The 21,067-nt window shown below is 44.7% G+C and overlaps 1 protein-coding gene across 10 annotated transcripts in view; it reads left to right on the top strand.

Annotated features, from left to right (window-relative positions):
• The window catches only part of LOC110293190 (AGBL carboxypeptidase 4), a 1,191,022-nt gene that overhangs the window by 973,145 nt on the left and 196,810 nt on the right, over window positions 1–21,067 (top strand). For 6 of the 10 annotated variants that reach the window (XM_085839085.1, XM_021161011.2, XM_085839084.1 and 3 more), the window contains 2 exons: window positions 8,969–9,117; window positions 14,540–14,753. The exons of the other annotated variants lie outside the window; for them this stretch is intronic. In XM_085839085.1, the coding sequence (XP_085695211.1) occupies window positions 8,969–9,117; window positions 14,540–14,753 (363 nt within the window). The remainder of the gene's footprint in view (window positions 1–8,968; window positions 9,118–14,539; window positions 14,754–21,067) is intronic. 10 annotated transcript variants of the gene reach the window in all.

Here is a 21,067-nt window from a genome sequence, read left to right as displayed (position 1 = left end):
TGAAGAACATCTGTAAGCTGGTCGGTTAGTGTTTCAAAATGGGGATGACAGTGTCCAGGAAGACAAAGGAGACAAGGCAAAGTGAAGCAGTTGGGATGCAGTAGGCAAGGAGCACGCACCTGTGTAAGAGTGGAGAAAAGCAGGGTTTCATGGCTTCTCCTCAGCTAGCGCCTGTACACTTTTTAATTACATCTTTATTTACTTGCTGTGTGTGTGTGTGTGTATGTGTGTGTGTGTGTGTGTGTGTGTGTGTGTGGTAGGACTCAGGGATGGAACCCAAATTCATCAGGCTTGACAGCAATGCCTTTATCAGCTGAGCCATCTCACCAGCCCAAGTCCCTGCTCTTAATAGGTAGGAAAAAAAAATCCAAAGTTTAGTAGTTCAATTTGGTGTGAACCAACTTCCCTAAAGAACTCTAAGGGTTATGAAAAGGAATAGATGTGTTCTTGCCTCGAGGATGCTCACAACTCTGTTTGGGTGCCACAAACATGGATACAACCTGACCAGATAGAATAAAATTGGTGCTTTAATTGCAGGAGGGAGGTGGATTACGATTTCAGATTTTGTATATATTTTGTCAAGGAATGTAGGCACAGATGATAAATTCTGACCAGCTGAGGGAGAGATAATAAGAATAATAACAGTAATTTACATGTGATAGGCACTTTACAGGTTTCATAGCACCTTGACATTTTTATCTCATTGGACTATTCCAATAGCCTTATTTTGCAAGCCCAGGTAAGGATTATTATCTCCATTTGAAAGAAGAACATGTGAAAGGAAGAGATAATGTCCCTGTTGGCTAGATCATAAGCGGGCTGAAATGTTTGAAGAAGAGAGCCGTGGCGGCTGGCCTGCATATCTGTCTTGGCTCTTCAGAGCTGGATTGCTAACACTGCTGTAACCCTCTGAGTTTATGCCTTGTGTTCTGCCAAGGTCTGTTAAAATACCAGCTTTGATCTTTAAAATCCTTTGTGGTCTGAGCTGGCTTCTGTACGCCCAGGTCTCTGATGGTGCCTTGAAAAAGACAGCTAATGTCAGCCGGATGCTTCCTGCTGACTTCCCCTGTACTGGAGGCAGCCTGGCCTTTGGCAAGAGATATTACTTAGGCTTGAATCTCACTTCTCATAATTTCTTATCTTTAACCCTTCTGAGTCTGTTTTCTCTGTGAAATGGGAATCTTTAACCCTACTATATCAGGCAAAGAACCCACTTAGTGATTTAAAGTCTTCATGGGCCCTGGGGTCAGAACTTCTGGAGGGGTTGAGCTCTAGTTCATTTATAATCTCCTTCAGTTGCTTTGAACAAGTTAGTTCCTCAGTTTTACTTTCCTTATCTACAAAACAGAACCACTGACCACCCCAACCAATATGGCTAATGATGATTAAATAAACCATTGCAGTGAAGATGTCTGCTATACCCAAGCATGGCATTGTTCCGTAACTCCTATAATGACCTAGAGGGTCATTCTTGGATGACACAAGACAGGGTGTACACAGTGCCTAGCACCTCCTAGCTGTTCTTCCTACAACAGAACACAGAGATTGCAGGGAACATTTTAATCTTTGATTAACCCTTCATGCCTCCTGCAGATCCCTTCCTAGTCTAAGCTTTAGAGTACATCTTTAAATCTTTCAGTTCACAACTATGTGATCTGTCGTTTTAGAAATGTCCCCCTGTCTCAGTTTTCTTGAGTGGAATTCTACCTTCCTTATGGTTGTCTGTTCACTGATGGGTCCCCATCAGTCTCAGATCCCATCACCCGTCTCAGAGATCCCCAGTCCCATCATCAGTTCCTTCAGACGTCACCAGATAAAACTCTGCCTCCTCGTTGCTCAGGATTCCCTCCTTGAGTCCCTTGCCTTGTCTTCAGCTCTCTCTCACCAATGAGCAGGAACACTAAAAATAATTGGATTTTGAGAGCAGGCTGAAGAAGCTGAGTAAGAGTCACACTGTAAAAGTAAAGCCCTAGGGGCTCACAGCTGCTCCCAAGGTTGGAGTGGGACAGAAGACTGCGTACCTAGTGCTGCCCAACTGCAAGTCACGAAAAGATCCGCCAGTGAGACTGGCATCATTTATCTGAATGATAGTGGCCAGCTTTCATTTGTTTTGTTTTGTCTTGTTTTTTCTCTGTTGGCTTATCAAAATTACCCATAGTTAATGCCAGATTATTTTCAAATGTGATCTCAAGGTTGTTAAATAATTCTAGGTTCTCCTTATCTTTTCTCCCAGAACCCATTTTCCTGTGGGTCAAGGGGATAAGGCTGAGGGAAAGCTCCTGTCCCTTTGATAGCTGCTAGGCAGCTAAGCAATCTCTGGGCTCTGCCTTCAGTGTCACCCTGTGACAGGCTTGTTTGCTGCTGGCTGTGCCCCTCAGGAAATGCAAATTGTGAAGGGTTTAACTTCCAGCTCACTTCCCCTTTAGATGTGCCTTGGGGCACACACTAGAAACTTTACACATAAAGCCAACCAACCACCTTAGCCGTAGGTGGGCTCATCATGGGAAAACTGCTGCTCCAAGAGATTAGGTGACTTGCCTGAGGCCACAGGCCCAGAAAGAACCAACTTTCACATGTAGCCCTATCTTATTTTTCCATAAGTCAGGCTTTCTGATCAGTCATCCAGCCCCTGGGCCTCTCTATGGCAGGGTCTCCTCTTCTCCTTGCCTGTGAATTCTGGAGCTTTAAGACACACATTCTTGTACAGGCTTCCTGCTTCGTTTACTCATAGTGTCTGTTTTACCAGATTATATGGCTTCAAGATTCTAACTGGAAATTACCCATAGTTTTCATGGACATTATATTTTTAGGAAAAAGATAATTCATCCTTTCATTCTCATATTAATAGATAGAAAAACTGAAACCCAGAGGAAAGAACATGGCTGTGCTACATAGAATCTAAATACATGTGGGGATTTCACCACCAGGAAGCTGTGGCAGGCAGATTTTTTTTGTTATAAGATACTTAGCATAGATGACAGTCAATAGAAACTGGCCCTCTGTCGTTTTCTGACATGTGACTGAAAAGGGTCTTCATGCTAATTAAAAATACTTCAGTGCCCTGACACTGTGGGCTTGGGTCTACTTCCACTTCCTCTTTTTTTTGAAGGGCTTCGTGCCTTCTCTCACACCCATTTCTTCCCTGCTGCTCTCTGGTTCAGATTCTCTGAGAGCCTAGCCAACCTGGGAGGCCTCCATGTACTCTGCTGGAATCTCCCCCAGCCCAGGCCTCATGCCAGAATTAACTTTTGCTTCAGCCCAGCAAAGTTGGTGGCAGTCCTTGTTCATAAACCACAGTCAGGAAATGTAGATGCAAGGGGCCAAGGACCAAAGAGCTGCCACTTGTGCTGATGGCATTCCTAGATCACATTCAGCCCAGCTCTGCCTTCTAGGATCACTTGGGACCTTTCCCTTCCCAAATCTGTGTAGATTGTCAGACTGCCCACATTGTGGTCAGGCAGGGAGCCTGCACCTTGTCCACTTTGCCTTTTCTTTATGAAGATCCCCCCCCCCCCCAAGGGCCTCACTCAACATTGCTTGCCCATCCTCCAAGTGTATGTCCATTGTTCTGAGGCAGTCCTAGTGTTCTCCAGGTCCAGCATGGCTGCTTTTTCTTCCGTTCCAGGTCCTCTTGTCAGCTACTCAGCAGTTGTGACAGTCTGTATGTCACCTCTTTCTCCAGCTGCTTGCCTTTGAGTCTCTGAAAGCCACATAGCTTATCCATGGCATTTATTAGGTATGTGATCGATTCACTGAAGGAAAGAGGCCAGATTGCCTCGGCCCTTGTAGAAGCTAAGAAGGTGCATTGTCTCAGTAGTAGGTGGAAAATGGTCAAAGCCATCCTCCAGGGCATGGAAAGGTCCTCAAAGGCTGATCAGCCCGCTCTGCCCTGGGCCACAGAAGCATCTGCCCTGCCTGGGTCCCTCCCCGCCTCTTCCCAAGGCCCTTGCTTATTTCCTTGATTGTTATAAGTCACTGTCCATGTCCAGATTCTTTTCTGGAAAGCAGATTGTCATTGTCTAAATCCACAATGCCCCACGTGCCACAGTCTGTGCTGTGTCTGCTTTCAGGAGTTTTGACTTGATTTAATTTGCATGTTAGAAATCTAGATGTATACTTCAGACTCATTATAGACATCTAGAAATAAGCATGATTTAATTCTTTTAAGAAGAAATCGAACATGTCCAGACATATATAGGATTTGGAGACACGGGTGACCTCTAGATCTCCTTGAAATCACATCAAGGGGCAATGTTTCAGAGTTAAAAGTAAGGCAGTACAATTTCACCTCTTTGTTGTCCCAACAAGCAGACTGTTTTCCTCTGTGGCTCAGTCCTCATTTCACAAGAGGAATCACCAGGGCTTAGACAGGTAGAGGATCTAGGACATGGGATTTAGACCATGGCTTGTCTCCTACCTCCACTGTGCACCCATCACATCTGGGTATGACATCGTAGTGTTTCATGTGCACAACTACAAACCTCCAGACAGCTAAAGTATTTTCTGTTTGTTCCAGAATCTCAGTGTCTCTTACAGAGCTTGTGTGGTGAGGGGAATTGTGTGGGTTGTGTGTCAGCTTGTGTGGTGACTGGGTTCATGAATGACTGAAGGAGGAGGTACTGCCTTTTGTGCCCTTGAAAAGGCTTTCTTTACTTGGCTGTGAGGGTTTTTTTTCTCCATGGAAGGTGTAGTTTCCCCAAAATAAACCTCAAGTGTATGTCACTACCTGAATGCCAGTGGATCAAAAGGCCTTTCTTTTTTTTTCCTACTCTTCCCACAAAATGAAAAAAGTTCCTTTGTTACCTAAAATATCTGTGCCAGAACGCACAGTGTTGTCTCCCAGCGCAAGTGCTTATTATTGTGGCTAATTTGGTCACATGTGTTTGAGGCAGAACAATGCCTCAGAAATTTTAAAAAGCAAAACAGCAATCTGAAGCATTTGTTGTAATGAGATGTAAATTACCAACATTGGGAGTGGAGCCGACTAAAATTTACAATGAAGTGACCCTTCTCTCCCCCACCCCCACCCCCAACATCTTAAATTAAAAGCACTAGAGGCTCTCCCTCCCTCTGCTCTCCAAGGAAACAACATAAGGCTTTTTGTTGGTGGTCGGTTTTGTTGGATTTTGTCCTTTTCTTTCCTGATTCTGTAATACTGAACATGTCCCTTAGTGACTGACTCATTTCCCCATTCATCTGCCATGTTCTGAGCCTCTGTCCTGTGCCTTCCTTTGGTCCTGTCATTCAAGACTCATAGTGCCTTTTGTAAATAGGAAAGCTGAGTTCAGAGATGAAGTGACGTTCTTAAGATCTTTTATCTTGGAGTCACACCCAGTCTGCTCAAACCCTTTCCCTTGCTCAGGCTGTGGCCCTGATTGGTACTCTGTGGATGGACAGTGTGCCAGAGGGAAGAGGCTGCTGCAGAGGACTGCTACCAGTGTTGAATGACTCTGACTCAGGCTGATAGGAAAGACTTTTCCCTGAGAGCCAGTAGCCTCCATGTTTGACAGAGCTCTGCTGGTCCCTGGAGGGATGAGTCTGGGCTTAGGAAAGGGGGTGCAAGTGGTTTACAAAGTCTCCTCTACAGGGTCTTGAGCTAAGTATGAGGGGCAAAAATCAGACCAATTTAGCAGAGTCAAAAATAAGCATACAAGTAGATGTGTGGGATTAGACACTGGGTGCTAATTTACTGAGTCCCGACTCTGTGCCATACTCTTAGGTACTCCCCTGCCCCATATATGTCTTTCTGTCTGTCTGTCTGTCTGTCTCTTGTTCCATTTATATACATCATACATATACATATAAATTTATAAATGTCTCCATATATACATAAGTATTTATATGTCTCCATGTGTGTGTCTGTCTGTCTGTGTCTGTGTATCTCTCTCTTTCTCTCGCTCTGTGTGTGTGTGTGTGAGAGAGAGTGTGTGTGAGTGTGTGTGTAGATATATATGTTTTACTCATTTAGTTTTCAATCTGCCATGTTGTCATTCCTTCCTTCATGTGAGTCTAGGTTAAGTAAGTAAATTAAGTCTTGAGGTAAGAATTTGACCTGGTACCCAATGGTCTCTGACACAGAGAGACAGTCCAGTCCCTGCCTCTGCTCACTTCACAGTCTAGGTGAGGCACCTGATGCATCTATGGAGTAGGGATGATGTTAAGAAGGGTATAGAGGAGGGTAGAACACTTCGACTGAGGTCACCATTCTCCCACAGCACATTCAAACCCAGGAGGGGAGAACTGCCTCTCTTTGGAGGATCAGGGTCTTACGGAAGAAGTGTCATCTGAGTTAGGCCTTGCGCCACCATTGGAGTTTGGACAATTGGACAGAAAGGACAATAGAAGCACAGCCACTGTGGCCAAAGAAATGGTGTCTGTGTGGAGGGTGGAGGATGCTACTTAACTAGAAATCAGTCTCAGGAGCCTGGACTAACAAGACATGGAGCCAAAGAGAGGATGCTCAACTCCTGTTCTTCTAGTTTCTGCCAATATAGATAGAGTCATTTGTTTATAATCATAGCTCCCAGTCCTTTCTATTCTAAGTAGCTGTTTCTGATGTTAATCTAGTCCTGATTTCTATTTCTTGGACTTTACAAAAGGTTTACAGACATTCCTTCCTACCCACACTTCTTCCCTCAACACCGTACTTAGCATCGGGGACTTTAGAATCTTTGCCCATACTCATCAGACACCTACCCCCTTCCAGCCGTCTGTGCCCTCTCATGTCATAGAGAATTTACTAAGAGCCTTCCATGTACCAGGTACCCCAGGCTCTACAGGTGCAGTGTGAGTAAAACTGTGTTCTTGAAGAGCATCACAGTGTAACCCTGAAAACAGGTAGGGGGTAGCTGTCTGCACACACAGCTCACCAGGAATAACATAGAGACTACTACCTAGAAGCAAGGCATCAGAAAGAAGCTACCTGATGGGGGACCAGACAAAAAGAAAGGCAGTCTTCAACATTCATTTAGTGGCACAGAGGCCTAGGACAACATTATGTACAAGGGGACAATCTGAATTCTAGACATAGAGAAGGCTAGTTGTCCTGGGCCATGCTGGGGGTGGTAAGCAAGGAGGAACAAGGTCATGGTCATGTGGAAGTTATCTTTGGCAGCCATTGAGCCATTGTAGTTCTTGTTTAAGGCAAGGTCTTATGTAGTCCAGGCTGATCTGCAACTTGCTATCCAGATGAGGCTAGCTTTGAACACCTGATCCTCCCAAGCCTGAGTGCTGGGATCAGGGTCATAAGCCTTTGCCTAACAGTCTTTTCTCTTAGAAGGAAAAGAGGTTTCAAAAACTTTGTAAAGATGGTCTAAGCTGTGGATGCAATGGCCTTCTCATCCATTTCTCTTTTCTGCCCCTGAACATCAGAGCAGGATGAGAAAGCAGACACCTCAGCCTGTCTTTATGAGAAAGTAGAATAATTACATTTTCTAGAACTGAAGAAAGACCAATTGTTTTACTTATTCATTTGTTGAAATTCACACCTGCAGAGGGGAAACGTTGGCATGTGCTTGCTTTGGAGACTTTGGATGCAGTCTTTGTTATGATCCTTTCTTCTTTAGCAAATGTTTAGAGAACACCTATCAGGTTTTATACATAAGGAGAAAGATAAAGAGCTTGGCCTGGACCTTGTCTAGGGCACACATAGAAGATGCTGTCAGGAAGATAAGGATGCTATCTGTCCTTCACTCAACCTACTTCTTCATCTGCAGCTCATTCACTTATAGTCACAAAACTATAACACAGCAGAGCCAGGGATGGGGCTCAATCCATATCAAGATGTTGTATGTTCTTCTATCTGTGCCATTCTGACTACTATCCATTTTGTGGTCAGCTTTGTGCAAATCTCATGCCTAAATCTTTGGAGACTACAGACAGTTTCTCTTGCAGTCAGCAACTGCTAGCTGCCAGCAATTCAGAGATGATACTCTTATTCTGGAAAGCCCTGTCATAAGGGTTTCTACTAACAAGCTCACAGAGACATTCCCTCCATCAGGCAAAATAGAGGATATGGCAATTGAGCATAGAGTTGCAAGCATTTAGTAAATAAAGAGCTTTGTTCCCAGTTGTCCATATGGCCAGGATAAGAAGTCACACCCCTATTTCATCACATACTTAAGCTAAGCACACAGCAACATACAGCGCTTTGATTTTAGTCAAGGCCAGAATATGAAACTATAGACTTTTGAAGTTGCTTCTCGCAGACAAGTTAATCGAGTCATTTGGCCTTATTTACCCATTTTCTCTGTTCCTTTGTAATCAAGACACAATAGATGATTAAAAAGGGAAAAAAAATACTCTGTCATTTTAAAAGCTAGTAGAGAAAAAAGTCACCCTAGAAACAAAACAGCAACGGTTTCCCCAGCTTCCTCTCACTATTTAAATCTCACATAATTTGTGTTGATTGCATTAAAATAAAAAGTGAGTGATCGCTGTATCAGGCAATCAGTAGCTTGCTCTGTGTTGTATTTTAATGTCTTGGTTGAAATCTCCTTGCTCAGACCCTATGTCTCAAGAAGGGGCAATCCTTTTCATCCCTCCCCAAAGCTTTCCTCGTCTCCCTTGGTCCACATGGCCCTCTCCCTCATAAGCTCCAGAGATGAGTTTGTTGGCAAGCCCACAGTTTGCATATTCTAGTTAACTGCCATCCTTTTCTAGAAGTCTGAACAGACCCTAGTTCCTGTGCAGGCAGTTGAGTCTCCTGCCATTCTGCATAAATGCTGATATCCTAGAAGATGTCCCTTAATCATCCTTAATGACTAAAGCCTAGTTAACCCTCTCATTCCTCCTTGTGACATTCATGCCTCATAGTGCATTGGAGTCTGGGTTTAAGTGTAGCATAAAGAACAAAAATAAGCTAGTTTTTTTTTCTAGTGCCACTATATGCTGATAGATGCATAGTTAAGAATATTTGCCTTTTATTTTCCTTGGAGTTCTAGACAGATCTCTTTTCTTAACTGCCTAGGTCCCGCCATTGACTTGGAAAAAGTAAAGTCAGAATGTCTCGAGCCCGAGCCGGAGTTACGGAGCACTTTCAGTGAGGAAGCAAATACGTCGTCCTATTACCCCGCTCCTGCGCCTGTCATGGACAAGTATATCCTAGACAATGGCAAGGTAGTGTTTTCAGCTCAATACCCATTCCCCCAGGTGCTTGCTAGTCAAAGGAAAGGTGGAAAGCACAGTGAGGACCTTCTGAAACCCTGTGTGGCTAGCCAGGCAGCCTCCCAGCCTAGCCCCTGGTGACTGTGGAATTTATTGCATAGTAGCATAGGTTTCCTGGGACTTCCCCTTGTTCCTCTCTAAATAAAAATGTTGAGTCAAAATAACTGAAACTAACCTGGAATTTTAAAATAGTTTATTTATGAAAAAGATTTTTTAAAAAAGTAATTCATTTGATTGTTTGATATTCTTCCTCACTTCCTATAAAATCGGGTACCTAGAATGCATAAGGTTAACTCAAAGTGAATTACCCATTTATAGATAGCAACTCAGTGTATGTTCATTCAGCGTTTACAAAGTAGATCTTCTTAGCTCTCAGCTCTGTCATGGGCATAGATGGGTAAATGAGCCATACTCCTTGTCCCCAACGCACTGGCCCACTCCAGGGATACACATCACTCCTCATATTTTCTCTCCTGACGCCTGAAAACAGATCATGAAAGACCTCATAAGCCCTGGTGGTAAGGAGAAGTCTGTCAGAGCCCTTTGTCCAGGAAGCATCCAGCTTTAGTGTTAGACTCTCTGCCACTACCATACACATTTCAGACTTGCCTCTCCTTGGCACCTGAGTCATCTGTGTCAGCTTGTTTATCTTGCCTCAAGCTTTGGGTGGTCTCTGATATCATTCCCTAGTGAAAAGGAAAGGTTCTTTGACATGCTTTGTTTAGATACATTCCACAACTGTCTGCCCTGAACCTAAGAAAATATTGTCTAGATGAGGAAAAGAAGCATGTTTATCTCCAGGACTCTCTTGGATGTGCTGCTAGACTCTGCATCTGTCACTGAGTGCCACCTTCTCTGCACGGCCAGGACTTGATGAGGCAAGGTATAGGCCTGGTCTTCATTCACTCAGCAGGCTTTCCCAGTCAGCTTTGCAGAGGAGTGGGGGTTAGAAGCCTGAGCCTTAGCTCATAGCACAGCTCTACTTCTGTACTTCCTGTGTGACATCAGGCCAGTTCTTGGCCTTCCTGGGCCTCTGAGTCCTTATCTGTAAGAAGCAGACTGGATGGATGCTTTCCATAGGCCGTTTGGGAGTAGAAGTGTGTATCTAAGTTTGGTAAACCTCCCAGGTTGAAGTTAGAATGGCAGAACCATTCTGGGTCTCTTGAATTCCTTTTAGTCAGGACCAGATTGTGGAGTGACTGAAGAATTTTTCTTAAGTAGCTTCCAAGAGAAATCTGTTTCTCTCTTGCTTTGAAAGCTGCCAGGCAGCTTCTGAGCTCTGCTACAAAAGTAGCATTCTTTTCCAAGAAAATAGGTCTCTGAAACCTTGTTTAATTTTAAACACACACGTTAAGCCACACCTCTTTTGCTTCCTCCTAGTCACTGCTCCAACCCTCACCAAGCTTTTCTTTGAGACTGATTTGTAGTCAGGCAAAGGACTGTGACCAGAAGGAAAGGAAGCAGACCCTGGAAATGCACAGTGGCTCCTCGGGGCAGCAGGTGTCACTTGCTAATCCTAATTGCTGCCCTTATTGTTCCTGGCTCTACTGTCTCACCTGACCCTTCCTTCTCCTGTGTGAGCAGAAGACCCAATATCTGCAAGGCCTGGGACACCGGAATCTGATCCATTTGCTACCAGAAATGAGTTTTGTCCTATAAAATACTTCACAAAGTAGTTCTTGAAGTCCATCCTACCAGATGTCATATTTTTATAACCTCCCTGATAAGGAAAGCTAACTGTTTGATCAAATGTTACCGTGGTTTGCGTAAATGGGACTTATTGCTGTATAGATCACTTTCTGATGAAGTCCATTGGTTATCTAAGATGGTTTTTATTAAGAAAAAAAAATCTCATTACACAACTTCAAAGACCATCAAACAGTGTAGCTTATTTCTATGCGCTAAGTAACAAGTCTTGAAAATGTACATAGAGCATGAGACCATCTGCTCCATGGGACAGGTTAGAGGTGCGTGGGAACTGAAAGCCAGATCCCCTAGTTCCTAGGCCAGGACTGAGTCTGTTTAGCTGTGCCCCGGGGAACTCCACATTACACTCTGTAGCCATGAATGCTGAGCTCAAGAAGCCTTGTCTCAGTTGCTCAGCATGGACCTGCGGTGGATCTTCCTGAGCCGAAGGACTGTTTCTGTCTATTCTGTGGCACTGGCATTGAACTCGGTGGATGCCAGAAACTATTTTGTTCTCTTAAGGAAAAGCTGCTCATCAGAGGTGAAACCAAAGCCATGAAGATATATTAAATATGCCCATATGTTTAATATTGCTTTAGACTGGTCTTGATCACTATGCAGGAGGTAGAAGGGGTAGAGCCTTGATCTCTCCCCCCTGGGATGTGCCAGGACAGGTCGGACTGAGTCAGGAAGTAAATGGCTGTAGGTAAGCTGGTACTTTACAAGGGCTGGAACAACCCTGTAGCAGCTAAGCAACATTTCCTGGACCATGGCCTGTGTGTGGCAAGCTGTGTAGCTTAAGATGACGTGACTCTGCCATCCTAAAGACATCCCTTTCTTTCCTAAGGGCAGGGATGCTAATATGAAAAGGAGGTTTGAGGGCGTAGCAGCCTCTAGCTTTAGTTCTCACATTCAGTTCATCTCATTTAGAACCTGATTACCCCTCTGTGAGAGGGAGGATGATCTGTGTGGTTGAGAAAAGTGAAGCTCAGAGAAATCTAGCGGCTGGTCTATGTTAAAGCTGACAGAAGAGACAGGATCCACACCCAAGACTGACAGCTCAGAGCCCATCCTCCTCCTGTTCCACACTGGAAGGAGGCAGGTGTGTTCAAAGCCTTTATAGAGGAATGGAGTTAGTGTTTTAGTGATTGAATGGAGCCAGGCTGAGGAGGTCAGGTCTAATGTGATAAGAAATAGGAAGCCATTCAAAATTCCAAAAGGTTATCTTGGCATGAAAACAGAATTGGAGACTGCTGAGCTGCTGAGGTCATCTAGTCAAAGGGGGAAAGCGGATGTCAGTGATTACAGGGTGAGCTGGGCAGGACGGAGCAGCCACTAACAAGAAAGCCAGTCAGACGGGCTTTATCCAGTTTCCATCTGCCCGTGGAATACTGTACTGGGAACTAGCACAGGATGTGGCCTGCAGGTGCAGAAGACTCAAAGGGAAACCTATAATAACGGAGGATTGCTGTGTTAGGTGTGCAATTTTCAACCTCATCAGCACCCCACCCCCACACCCTATGACACTCAGGCTACATCAGGGCAGGCCAGGACAGCATAAACTAGGCTATACAGATTTGGGGCTTGAATTCTGATTTTTAAATTGACTGATTGTATGTCTTGGGGAAAATAATTGAGTCCCCCAAATTTGTGCCCACATGTGTAAAATGATAACAGCAGATTCTACCTGCTTCTCTTATGAGCATTAAGGAAGTTGAGCTTGTTAAAGAAACTCAAAAATATGGCTCCTTTTTTCCTTCTAGAACACTGGCTCACATGGCTTCATCTTTCCCCCAGAGTAATAAATTAAGCCAGGTGGTGTAGTGCAGACTTATGGTCCTAGCAGTCAAAAGGCTGATGCAGGAGACATCCTGCATATGTCTTTATTTCCTCTTTCAGAATCTAGTCTAGAGCAAAGTCTCTTGTCTCCCTCCTTTCTCAGCTTGTGTGGCTGGCTGTGTTATCAAGGGAAGGACACAGGTTCATCAGAGATCGTGCACTCAGCATGCCTGTTCACCTGGTACAGACTGTCCACCCGCAGTTCAGAAGTGAACAGAGCAGAAGGCCACATTTGACCTTGGGCTCTGGTCGCTAAGCCAGTTCAGGGCAGCACATTTCACCCCAGGGCTGCTTATCTTTCTGAGCAGAACAAACTGATTTACAGTACTGAAGTGTTCAGCACAGAGAGACCAGGTAGGTCTGGTTATCTGGCCTCCCACAGTGGGCTGAATGATCTTTTGAGCAAAAGAAGGTGAAGCTAGATGTAGCGTATAGAACATTTTCTTAGCAACGGAAGTGAGTTGCCTGGTTGTTTTGATTTCATAGTTAGAAAACCTCAATAATTGATGAAGCAAGTATTACTGGCTGGCCTGGCTGGCCTGGCTGCCCTTCTCTGGATCCATCTTTCTTCCCAAGCCAATCTTTGGCAGAAGGATCTTTAACCATTTCTTGAGCTTGAGTTCTTGAGTTCTTACATTCTGCCATCAATTTGTGTGTGCATATGTGCATGCCATCTTTAGACTGAGGCCTTCTCCAAGAAGCCTCCTGACCATGCCTTAGCAATGATCAACAAGTCTTTATGAAAGCAAGAGCCTTTGTCAGAGCCTTCTCACACCCCTTTGAAAGGTCAGCTCATTAGCAGGCTCCTCCTCTCCATCCCACAGAAACCATTTCTGCCTTCTACAAGGGCAGCAGAAACTCAACCTGAATATCAAGGTCAAAACTTTTTTTTTTTTAATGATGGACATTAAGTATTATTTTGCAAGTTGTCAATGGCCAAAAAGCAGAGACAAACTTTAAAGATGTAGCTCATTGCTAAACATTCTGGAAGCGGAGAGGGTAGCGTGATTTATTGGCTCTCACCATCACCCTTACTGTGTCTCTTCTAGGGAGTATGAGATTGTATTCTGGTGTGTATGCTACCAAAATCAACCAGATATTGTAGTTGTATTTAATTTCTTAAAATCCTAGGTGTTCTGAGCCAGAAGGATGAACTTTGAGATGGAATCCAAGTCTCCCACTTCGTAAAGGAAGCTGCAGTCTGAGCTTGGGAAGGGCTCACACACTTACACTCCTGCTGGCTGCAGAGCCAACAGCTGCTCTGCTCCTGCCAGCTGGCAGGGGTTTTATAAATTAGCTCTGAATTGGAATTATCTTGGGAGCTAAACCGTCATGATGTCTAGGCCACACCTAGACTAAATATGTCAGAATCTTGGGGAGGAGGCCTAGGTACCAGTGGTCATTACCGCTGGGAAAGTCCTCCATGCAACCTCCACCATGTGAGTAAGAGGTATGCCTCAGAATCTGCAGAGAGAAGAGTAGCTGGTCTTCCTACAGTACAACACATAAAAACACGTGTGTCCCGAGTGTAAGTCAGGCTCAGAGCAGCCGTCTAATAACAGTTTAGAACCCCAGCTCTGCCACTCAAAAATGAGTGACTTCATCTAACAGAAGTTTTCCCATCAGAAATGACAGTGTTAATTATCATAGCACCTTCTGTTTAAGACACTGAAGTCGAGGCTTTAGAGTAAGTAAGGCCTGGTACGTCACAGGGATTCTGCGAGTAAGGTGGCTGTTGCATGTGTGGTCCAAACCCCTTACACTGAAGAAGCAGTGTTTTAAAGGACAGAAGTGGCCTCCAGCTGCCTTCCTGTCGGACTAAACAGGTGTGATGTTCTTACCTTTTCAGGTCCATCTGGGAAGCGGGATTTGGGTTGACGAGGAGAAATGGCACCAGCTACAAGTTACCCAAGGAGATTCTAAGTACACGAAGAACTTGGCAGTCATGATCTGGGGAACAGATGTTCTGAAAAACAGAAGTGTCACAGGAGTTGCCACAAAAAAAAAGAAGGATGCAATCCCAAAGCCACCCCTCTCTCCTCACAAGCTCAGCATCGTCAGAGGTAGCTTACCCAGTGGGAACACAGTGCCGGACGGCCTGTCCTTTATTCTGTCAGCAATGTGTTTTACAGGATTCAGTTTGGTGAATGCTTAATGAAGCCCCTGTATGCCAGCCCCTGTGTGCGACATAGGAACATAGAGGCAGACATTGTAAGCTGTCACTAGAGATCTGACACTAGAAAGGACAAATGAATGTGGATAGCGGCACAAATGTGACTGGAGGGTATAGCATTCAAAAGGGTTGTGCTGGGTCCCAGGGAGAAGGGCTGCTGAATGGAGGAGCCTTTTGATGCTCATCAGATGCAGAGGCAGGGTGAGTAAGGAGGAGAGGTACTTCAGGAGGCAGGAGTGCACCCAGGAAAGGAATGTGTCTAGAGAGTGGTAAAGGCTGAGGCTGAGGAAACTTCTTATTAGCCATGTCTAGAGCAGTCGATAAGATGAGGAGCCTTTGACGAAGCTTCCTTTCTGGTGTTGGAGAAGGCAAACAGAAAGTCAGGGAGTCACTTGTCACCCAGAGATATGGCTATATCCCATACTCCTTACCCAGCTTCCCTCTCCTCCTCTCTCCTTCCTTCTTCCCTCACTTCTCTGCTCCCTTGTTCCTTCCTTTAGTCCCTTTTTCCTTCCTCCTTCTTTCCTTCATAGTCTCTTCTTTCTCAAGACACCCCCCATCCCCCCACTAGACTCTCCCCTGGAGGTCGAGAACACAAGGGACAAGACACTGCGCATTTACAAGGAACTCAGTCTCATGATGAAAATAAATATAAGAACACTAGAACTATATAGTCAGTACAAAGTAAGGAGTGTAGTAGATGGAGCAGAATGAAATCATTCTGAGTACTCGTATCCCATTACATAAAATGATGCCTGTCTTAAACACTTAAGTATAGCAACTTACTCTCCCAGCAACAGCCATACTGCTGACTGCTATTAAGCTTTTCATAGATAGGAAACTGGGCCATGGGAGTAGTAGGTCCTTTTTCCTAGGCTATAACAGGAAACTAAGGGTGGCTTTGTAGTCTGTCCCTAATCACTGTTCTCTAAATGGTCAGGTCTGCCGTATTTTGATGAAGAAAGTAAGACTCAGTGATCAGTCAGGTGAATGTCTAGTTTGAGCAGGTCCTAAAGTTCAGCACATTCTGGGACCAAATACATCTGTGACACAGTCGGGCAGCTTTGGGTTCTCTGAGTTTCATACAATATATGAAGAGACAAAGGGCTGTGTCAGCTCTGTTGGGGAGGAGGCCTGTTGGAACATATGGCGTTCCAGCTGCGTTACACAGGAAAAGGCAGTGAAGGTCAGAGGTATGGTAGGTCAGGCAGAGTCCACTCCAGGGCAGAGACCAGCACACTCAGGTAAAGCAGCTCAACAGAGAAATGGCTGACAGCACAGCTGAGAAGGAGGTCAGCGGTGGGTAACAGCCAGTCTTATAGGGAAGTGAAAGCCATAGTATGCAGCTTGAGTTTGCAGGGGCCCCAGAGGCCATTAGTTAGAGGGGCGACCCCTAAGGGAGATCATGGAGTGCTAACACTGTCCCAGACTAAGGTTGGAACCCGGGCAGTAGAGACTGACTCGTTAGGTTGAATGCTCTTGAGGTCAAGGTGGCAAAATGCTAGCGACTATGCAGCTAAGCTAAGGTCACAACTCTGAGGTTTCAAGAGTCTGGATTCAAACCCATATCTCACTCTGGTCTGCAGCCTTTTCCTACATAACACAGGTATCTCCCCTCCTGACTAGTTCATGATTAATTTGTGAAGCTTTGTGGAGCTTCGTAATAACTTCATGAGGAAGGCAGCCACTTATTTTTAGATAATAAGAGGTAACCTTTAGCCGGCTGCTGTCTGAAATGGTGCAGCTTTATTTCAAGGGGCCACCCTGGAAAGGTCTTTCTTGGGAAGGCATCCCTGCTTTGCCCAGGAGGTGTGAACTGCCAGTTCTGTCACACTTGTCAGAATGTAACTCAGCAGCAGGTCCCAGGTTCCCTCAGATAACCGTTGTGTTTCAGTATGAACTTAACCTGCTGAGTGTGTGCCTCTATTCTGAATCTGTGACCGACTCCCCATTCACTGCCTTGTGCCCTTTCCAGTCACTGTAGCTGTTTACTGATCCCTTCCCAGCTTTTGTTTTCTTGGCTGAAAGCCTATGTGCTTTATGTTTGTCTTTGTGTTTTGAGAAAGGTTCTTCTTCGGTAGCCCAGGCTGGTCACAAACTCCTAGTCATCCTCCTGCCTCCACTGCTTTGTATCACACTGCCCCTGCCAAAGGCTCTGCATAGCATGTCTTACTTATTCTGTGCTTATCTTTCTCCCTCATCTCACATGAGAAGCTCGGCTTTATGAGCGTCTTGTTCCCGGCTTATGGAGAATAAGCACTTAAGAGTATTGGCCTTTCCCAGGCAGCCTTCTGCCCTTCTGTGTTCCCTGTCTTAATGAATAGCACAACCAGACAGGTACATCTCCCTCCCATTTCCGTACTCCTGCCTCTCCAGCCTTCCTGTTTCTAAATACCTCTTAAACCCTTTCTGTCTTTCCAGATCCACTCTACTCTCATAACTCAGGCCTAGCCGTGTGCTTTCTTTCCTGAAGCCTCCAGATCATTCTTCTGATTATGTAACCAGAATGACCTCTCAGAAATTATATAGGTCCCCTTACCACCACTCACCCGCTCACCCTATTCGATTCAGAGTCCCCATGTTTAGAGGGTGAACCTCTTAGCATGTTATACAGGCACATCCAGTCTGGCTGCTGGCTATATCTCTAGCTGTAGTTTTTAGTTATTAGCAGAATGAACTGAGCAAGCCTCATTTGCTCTCCCCTCAGGGGATTTGCAAGCATTATTCCTTATGCCTGGAATAGCCACAGCCTCTCTACCTATTCTGTTGGACCAGCTACTGCTGCTTACAGCAGATCTGCTTAAGATCTTATCCTTCAAGAAATTCTCTTTGACCTCTTAGTGTGGCTCTGTGCTTCTACCATGAGACTCAGAGCACCCAAAACCTAGCTCAGCTCTTCTTTCCTGGAGGATACCTGGACCCTTAGCTATGGCAAAATGAGGCAAGCCAGACTGGGGTTTCAGGCTTCAGGTGTCAGCAGAAGCCTTTTGTACTGAAATACGAGATTGATGTTTTACTTTTTCACTGCAGCCAGACGAGCTTAAAGTGCCTGTGCCATACCAGCCCACAGTCACCATTTTTAGCCTAATGATTAGAATGATTCCAGCTTGTATTTGGCTGGGTCCACACGGCAAGCTGTTTGGCAGGACCAGGATTGTTTGTATTTATTTTGTGTGATGTGAGCATCCTCTGTCACATTGGGCATATTAAAGTGGCAGAAGTCTTCAGACTCACAGCACTGAGGGGATGTTCCCTTTGATGTTAAAATTGTCCCCTACCAGATAGCAGAACCATTGGAAAGCTCTGATGCTGCCTTGCAAGGATGAAAGCTAGAGGACAGAGCTGGCCTTGCTCTGATGACAAGCTCCAAAGTGACAGTTAAATCTTATTAAGGGCAAATGACCTTTTGCAGAGTATCCGAGCTTTCTAAATGAGCCACAGCATTGGCGTTCTGGTTAATTTTTATAACTTTTTTAATGGGACACATTAGCGCTGTTATAAACCTTGTTAATTAAGCAATAATCTCAAATGCTCCCTCGCAGAGGGACACATTCCCAGCAACTGCAGGTGATTAATAAGTTAGAGTCTAACAAAAGCCTTTTAATCAACCTGAGGGGCCATTCAGAGCTACTATCCCAGGAAATGAAGCTGATTGGAATTCTGTGGGGGCCTTCCTGAACACATTCCTCAGTGTGTGCCCTTCTCTTTGTTCTTCTTCTGGGGGGGGGGTGCATCACACCTCCCTCTTGTCATTTGCCTCTCTCTCCTCTTTTATCATGTTGAAGACCACTGGAGAGACAGAACTTCCTCGGTTGTCTGATTTGAGACACCACTGGATATAGACAAGTATCCTAGGTCTTTCCAAGAGGCTCCTGGGATTAGAGCCATATTTGAGCCTGAACATTTCTTGACAGACTTCTCCCTGATTTAGATTAGGTCCAAGCAAGGTTGCTCGACTGTTAATATGGTCCTGACGTAGGGAAGTGGGGGAATGATTGGATTTTATCAGATCACCATTTATACTTCCATAGGAAACTCCACAGGCATGGGAACAGAGCACTGGGTAGACTTCAGCCTCTTAACTCCTCTGGATAGTTATTAGCACAAGAGAATGAGCAGGATTTAGGAAGATGAAAATTGGAGCCAGGATCTTCTGGGAAGAGAGAACAAGGAGACTTGCCTTGTGGGTGCTTTGTAAGGGAAGGGATTATAGGTAGAAAGAGCAGAAGACCCTGATGTCCATCTTATCAGTCAAGTGATGATACTCACTCAGGGTGTTCAGGAGGCAATGAAGGCCAGGTAAGGCACATTTGTGTAAAACTTCTCTCCGTGGAGAGGAAGAAGCAGCCCAGAGAATGTACACTTGTGGCTCACACTCCTGCAGCATGGATGGCAAGAGGAGGTGGGCCCTACCCATACTTAGAGAGGCAGGAAGTGGGGAAGCAGCGATGGATTCTGACCTGAACTGCCCCTTCACTCTAGCCCCCAGCCTGCTCCTATGTGATTGGAAGGCTTAGCACAAGTTAGCCTTAGCGGCCATCCTGTATCACCTCTGTGGGTTGGCAAGGCTCTGGTCATCCATCATGATTCCTTATAGTTGGACTGTCACTTGTTTTTCTACGTGAGGAAACTCAAGACCAAAGAAGCTGTAGTTTCTCCCATGGTTATACACACTACCCATACCATGTCCCGTTGTGTCTAGAATATAATCGTGTGTGTGTGTGTGTGTGTGTGTGTGTGTGTGTGTGTGTGTGTTTCTCTGGTGCCATTTACCCTATTTTTTAAGATAGGTCTCTTCACTGGCCTGAAAATTACTCTGGGCTAGCTAGTCAATGAGCCCCAGCAATCTACTTGTCTCCACCAAGTGCTTGAATGACAAGCATACGCCATCATGCCTGGCTATTTTTGTATGAGTTCTAGGGATGGGACTCATGGCTTCCTGATTTAAAGCAAGAATTTTCCCAACTGACTTATTTCCCTACTTGTTATATCTAGAATTTTTATATCAGTCTTCCCTGGAAAGCCTTTCATTCATTCATTCATTCATTCATTCAACATATATTTATGTAGTATGTATATAAGCTCCTTTATCATTCACTGCACTAAGCTCTGGGAAATTAATAATTAAATATAAAATAATTGTAACAATCCCACATGGATATTATAATTTTTATTGCTTGAAAGGGGCTTACTTATGTTTACCCCACATACTTCTTGACATCTTTATAAAAGCTACTTAAGAGTTTCTAGGGTAATAATTTGTACCAAGTCTCCAGGCTGGAAGACCCACTAAAAATCAGGCTCTAGTCAGGCCTTGTCCAGGCTGGCTCTGCCTCACCAGAGCACATAGTAGGATCTCTCAGAGAGTAGCTGTCCTAAGCCTCATTAGTAGTCACTAGTAAGAATGACTCCTTCAAACACAAAAGTCTTAAGGATGTGACAGGTTGAAGTTCCAGGGCAACCAGTACTTACTGCATGCATTACCACTTGGAATGGCAGTCAGCACAGCATAGTTTACCAGGTAAACTTTACCTAGTAAAGCTGAGTAGCACACTCCTGAATGTACAGCATTGCCATGCCTATGCTGGGAACTGGAGAGTTTCTTGGATAAATACCCGCAAATATTGGCAAGGCTGTTTGCAATTGCAAAACCAAGTATCCATGGACATTCAGACACACAGTTTAAAATAGGATAGTAGAGTACTCATCATCAGTGAAGGTGGGCGACCTTCACCGGGTGACCTGCAGCTGTATACTGCCATATTGTGTGTCCCACTAAGTAAAATCAACAAGTCAGACCGATAGACAGATGGGCACGTTTATTAAAAAGCCAAAGACAGGAAAAGAAAGTGTTTGGGACATAAATCCACATGATAACATTAAGAAATTTTATTTTTTTATATAAGCAAAAGGAAAATTAGGAGAGTGGTTACCATTGATGAAGACAGGTAATACGGAGAACTCAGCTTCCAGGGGTGTTAGAAGAATGGTAAGCTGGGTTGTGGGCTTATCATCTTCAATAATTTTAAAGAGGGTCTCATTATGTAGCTCTGGCTGGCCTGAACTCGTTATTTAGACCAGGCTGGCCTCTGACTCACAGAGATCCAACTGCCTTTGCCTCCTGAGTGCTAGGATTAATGATATGTACCACCACACCTGAATTTTATTATTGTTTTTTAAGTATATATCTATAGTGATTAACTA

This window comes from Mus caroli, unplaced genomic scaffold, assembly GCF_978045245.1.
Source record: "Mus caroli unplaced genomic scaffold, Mus_caroli_1 scaffold_6, whole genome shotgun sequence".
In the NCBI taxonomy this organism is placed as follows: domain Eukaryota; kingdom Metazoa; phylum Chordata; class Mammalia; order Rodentia; family Muridae; genus Mus; species Mus caroli.
This window is presented reverse-complemented; position numbering and strand designations above follow the sequence as displayed.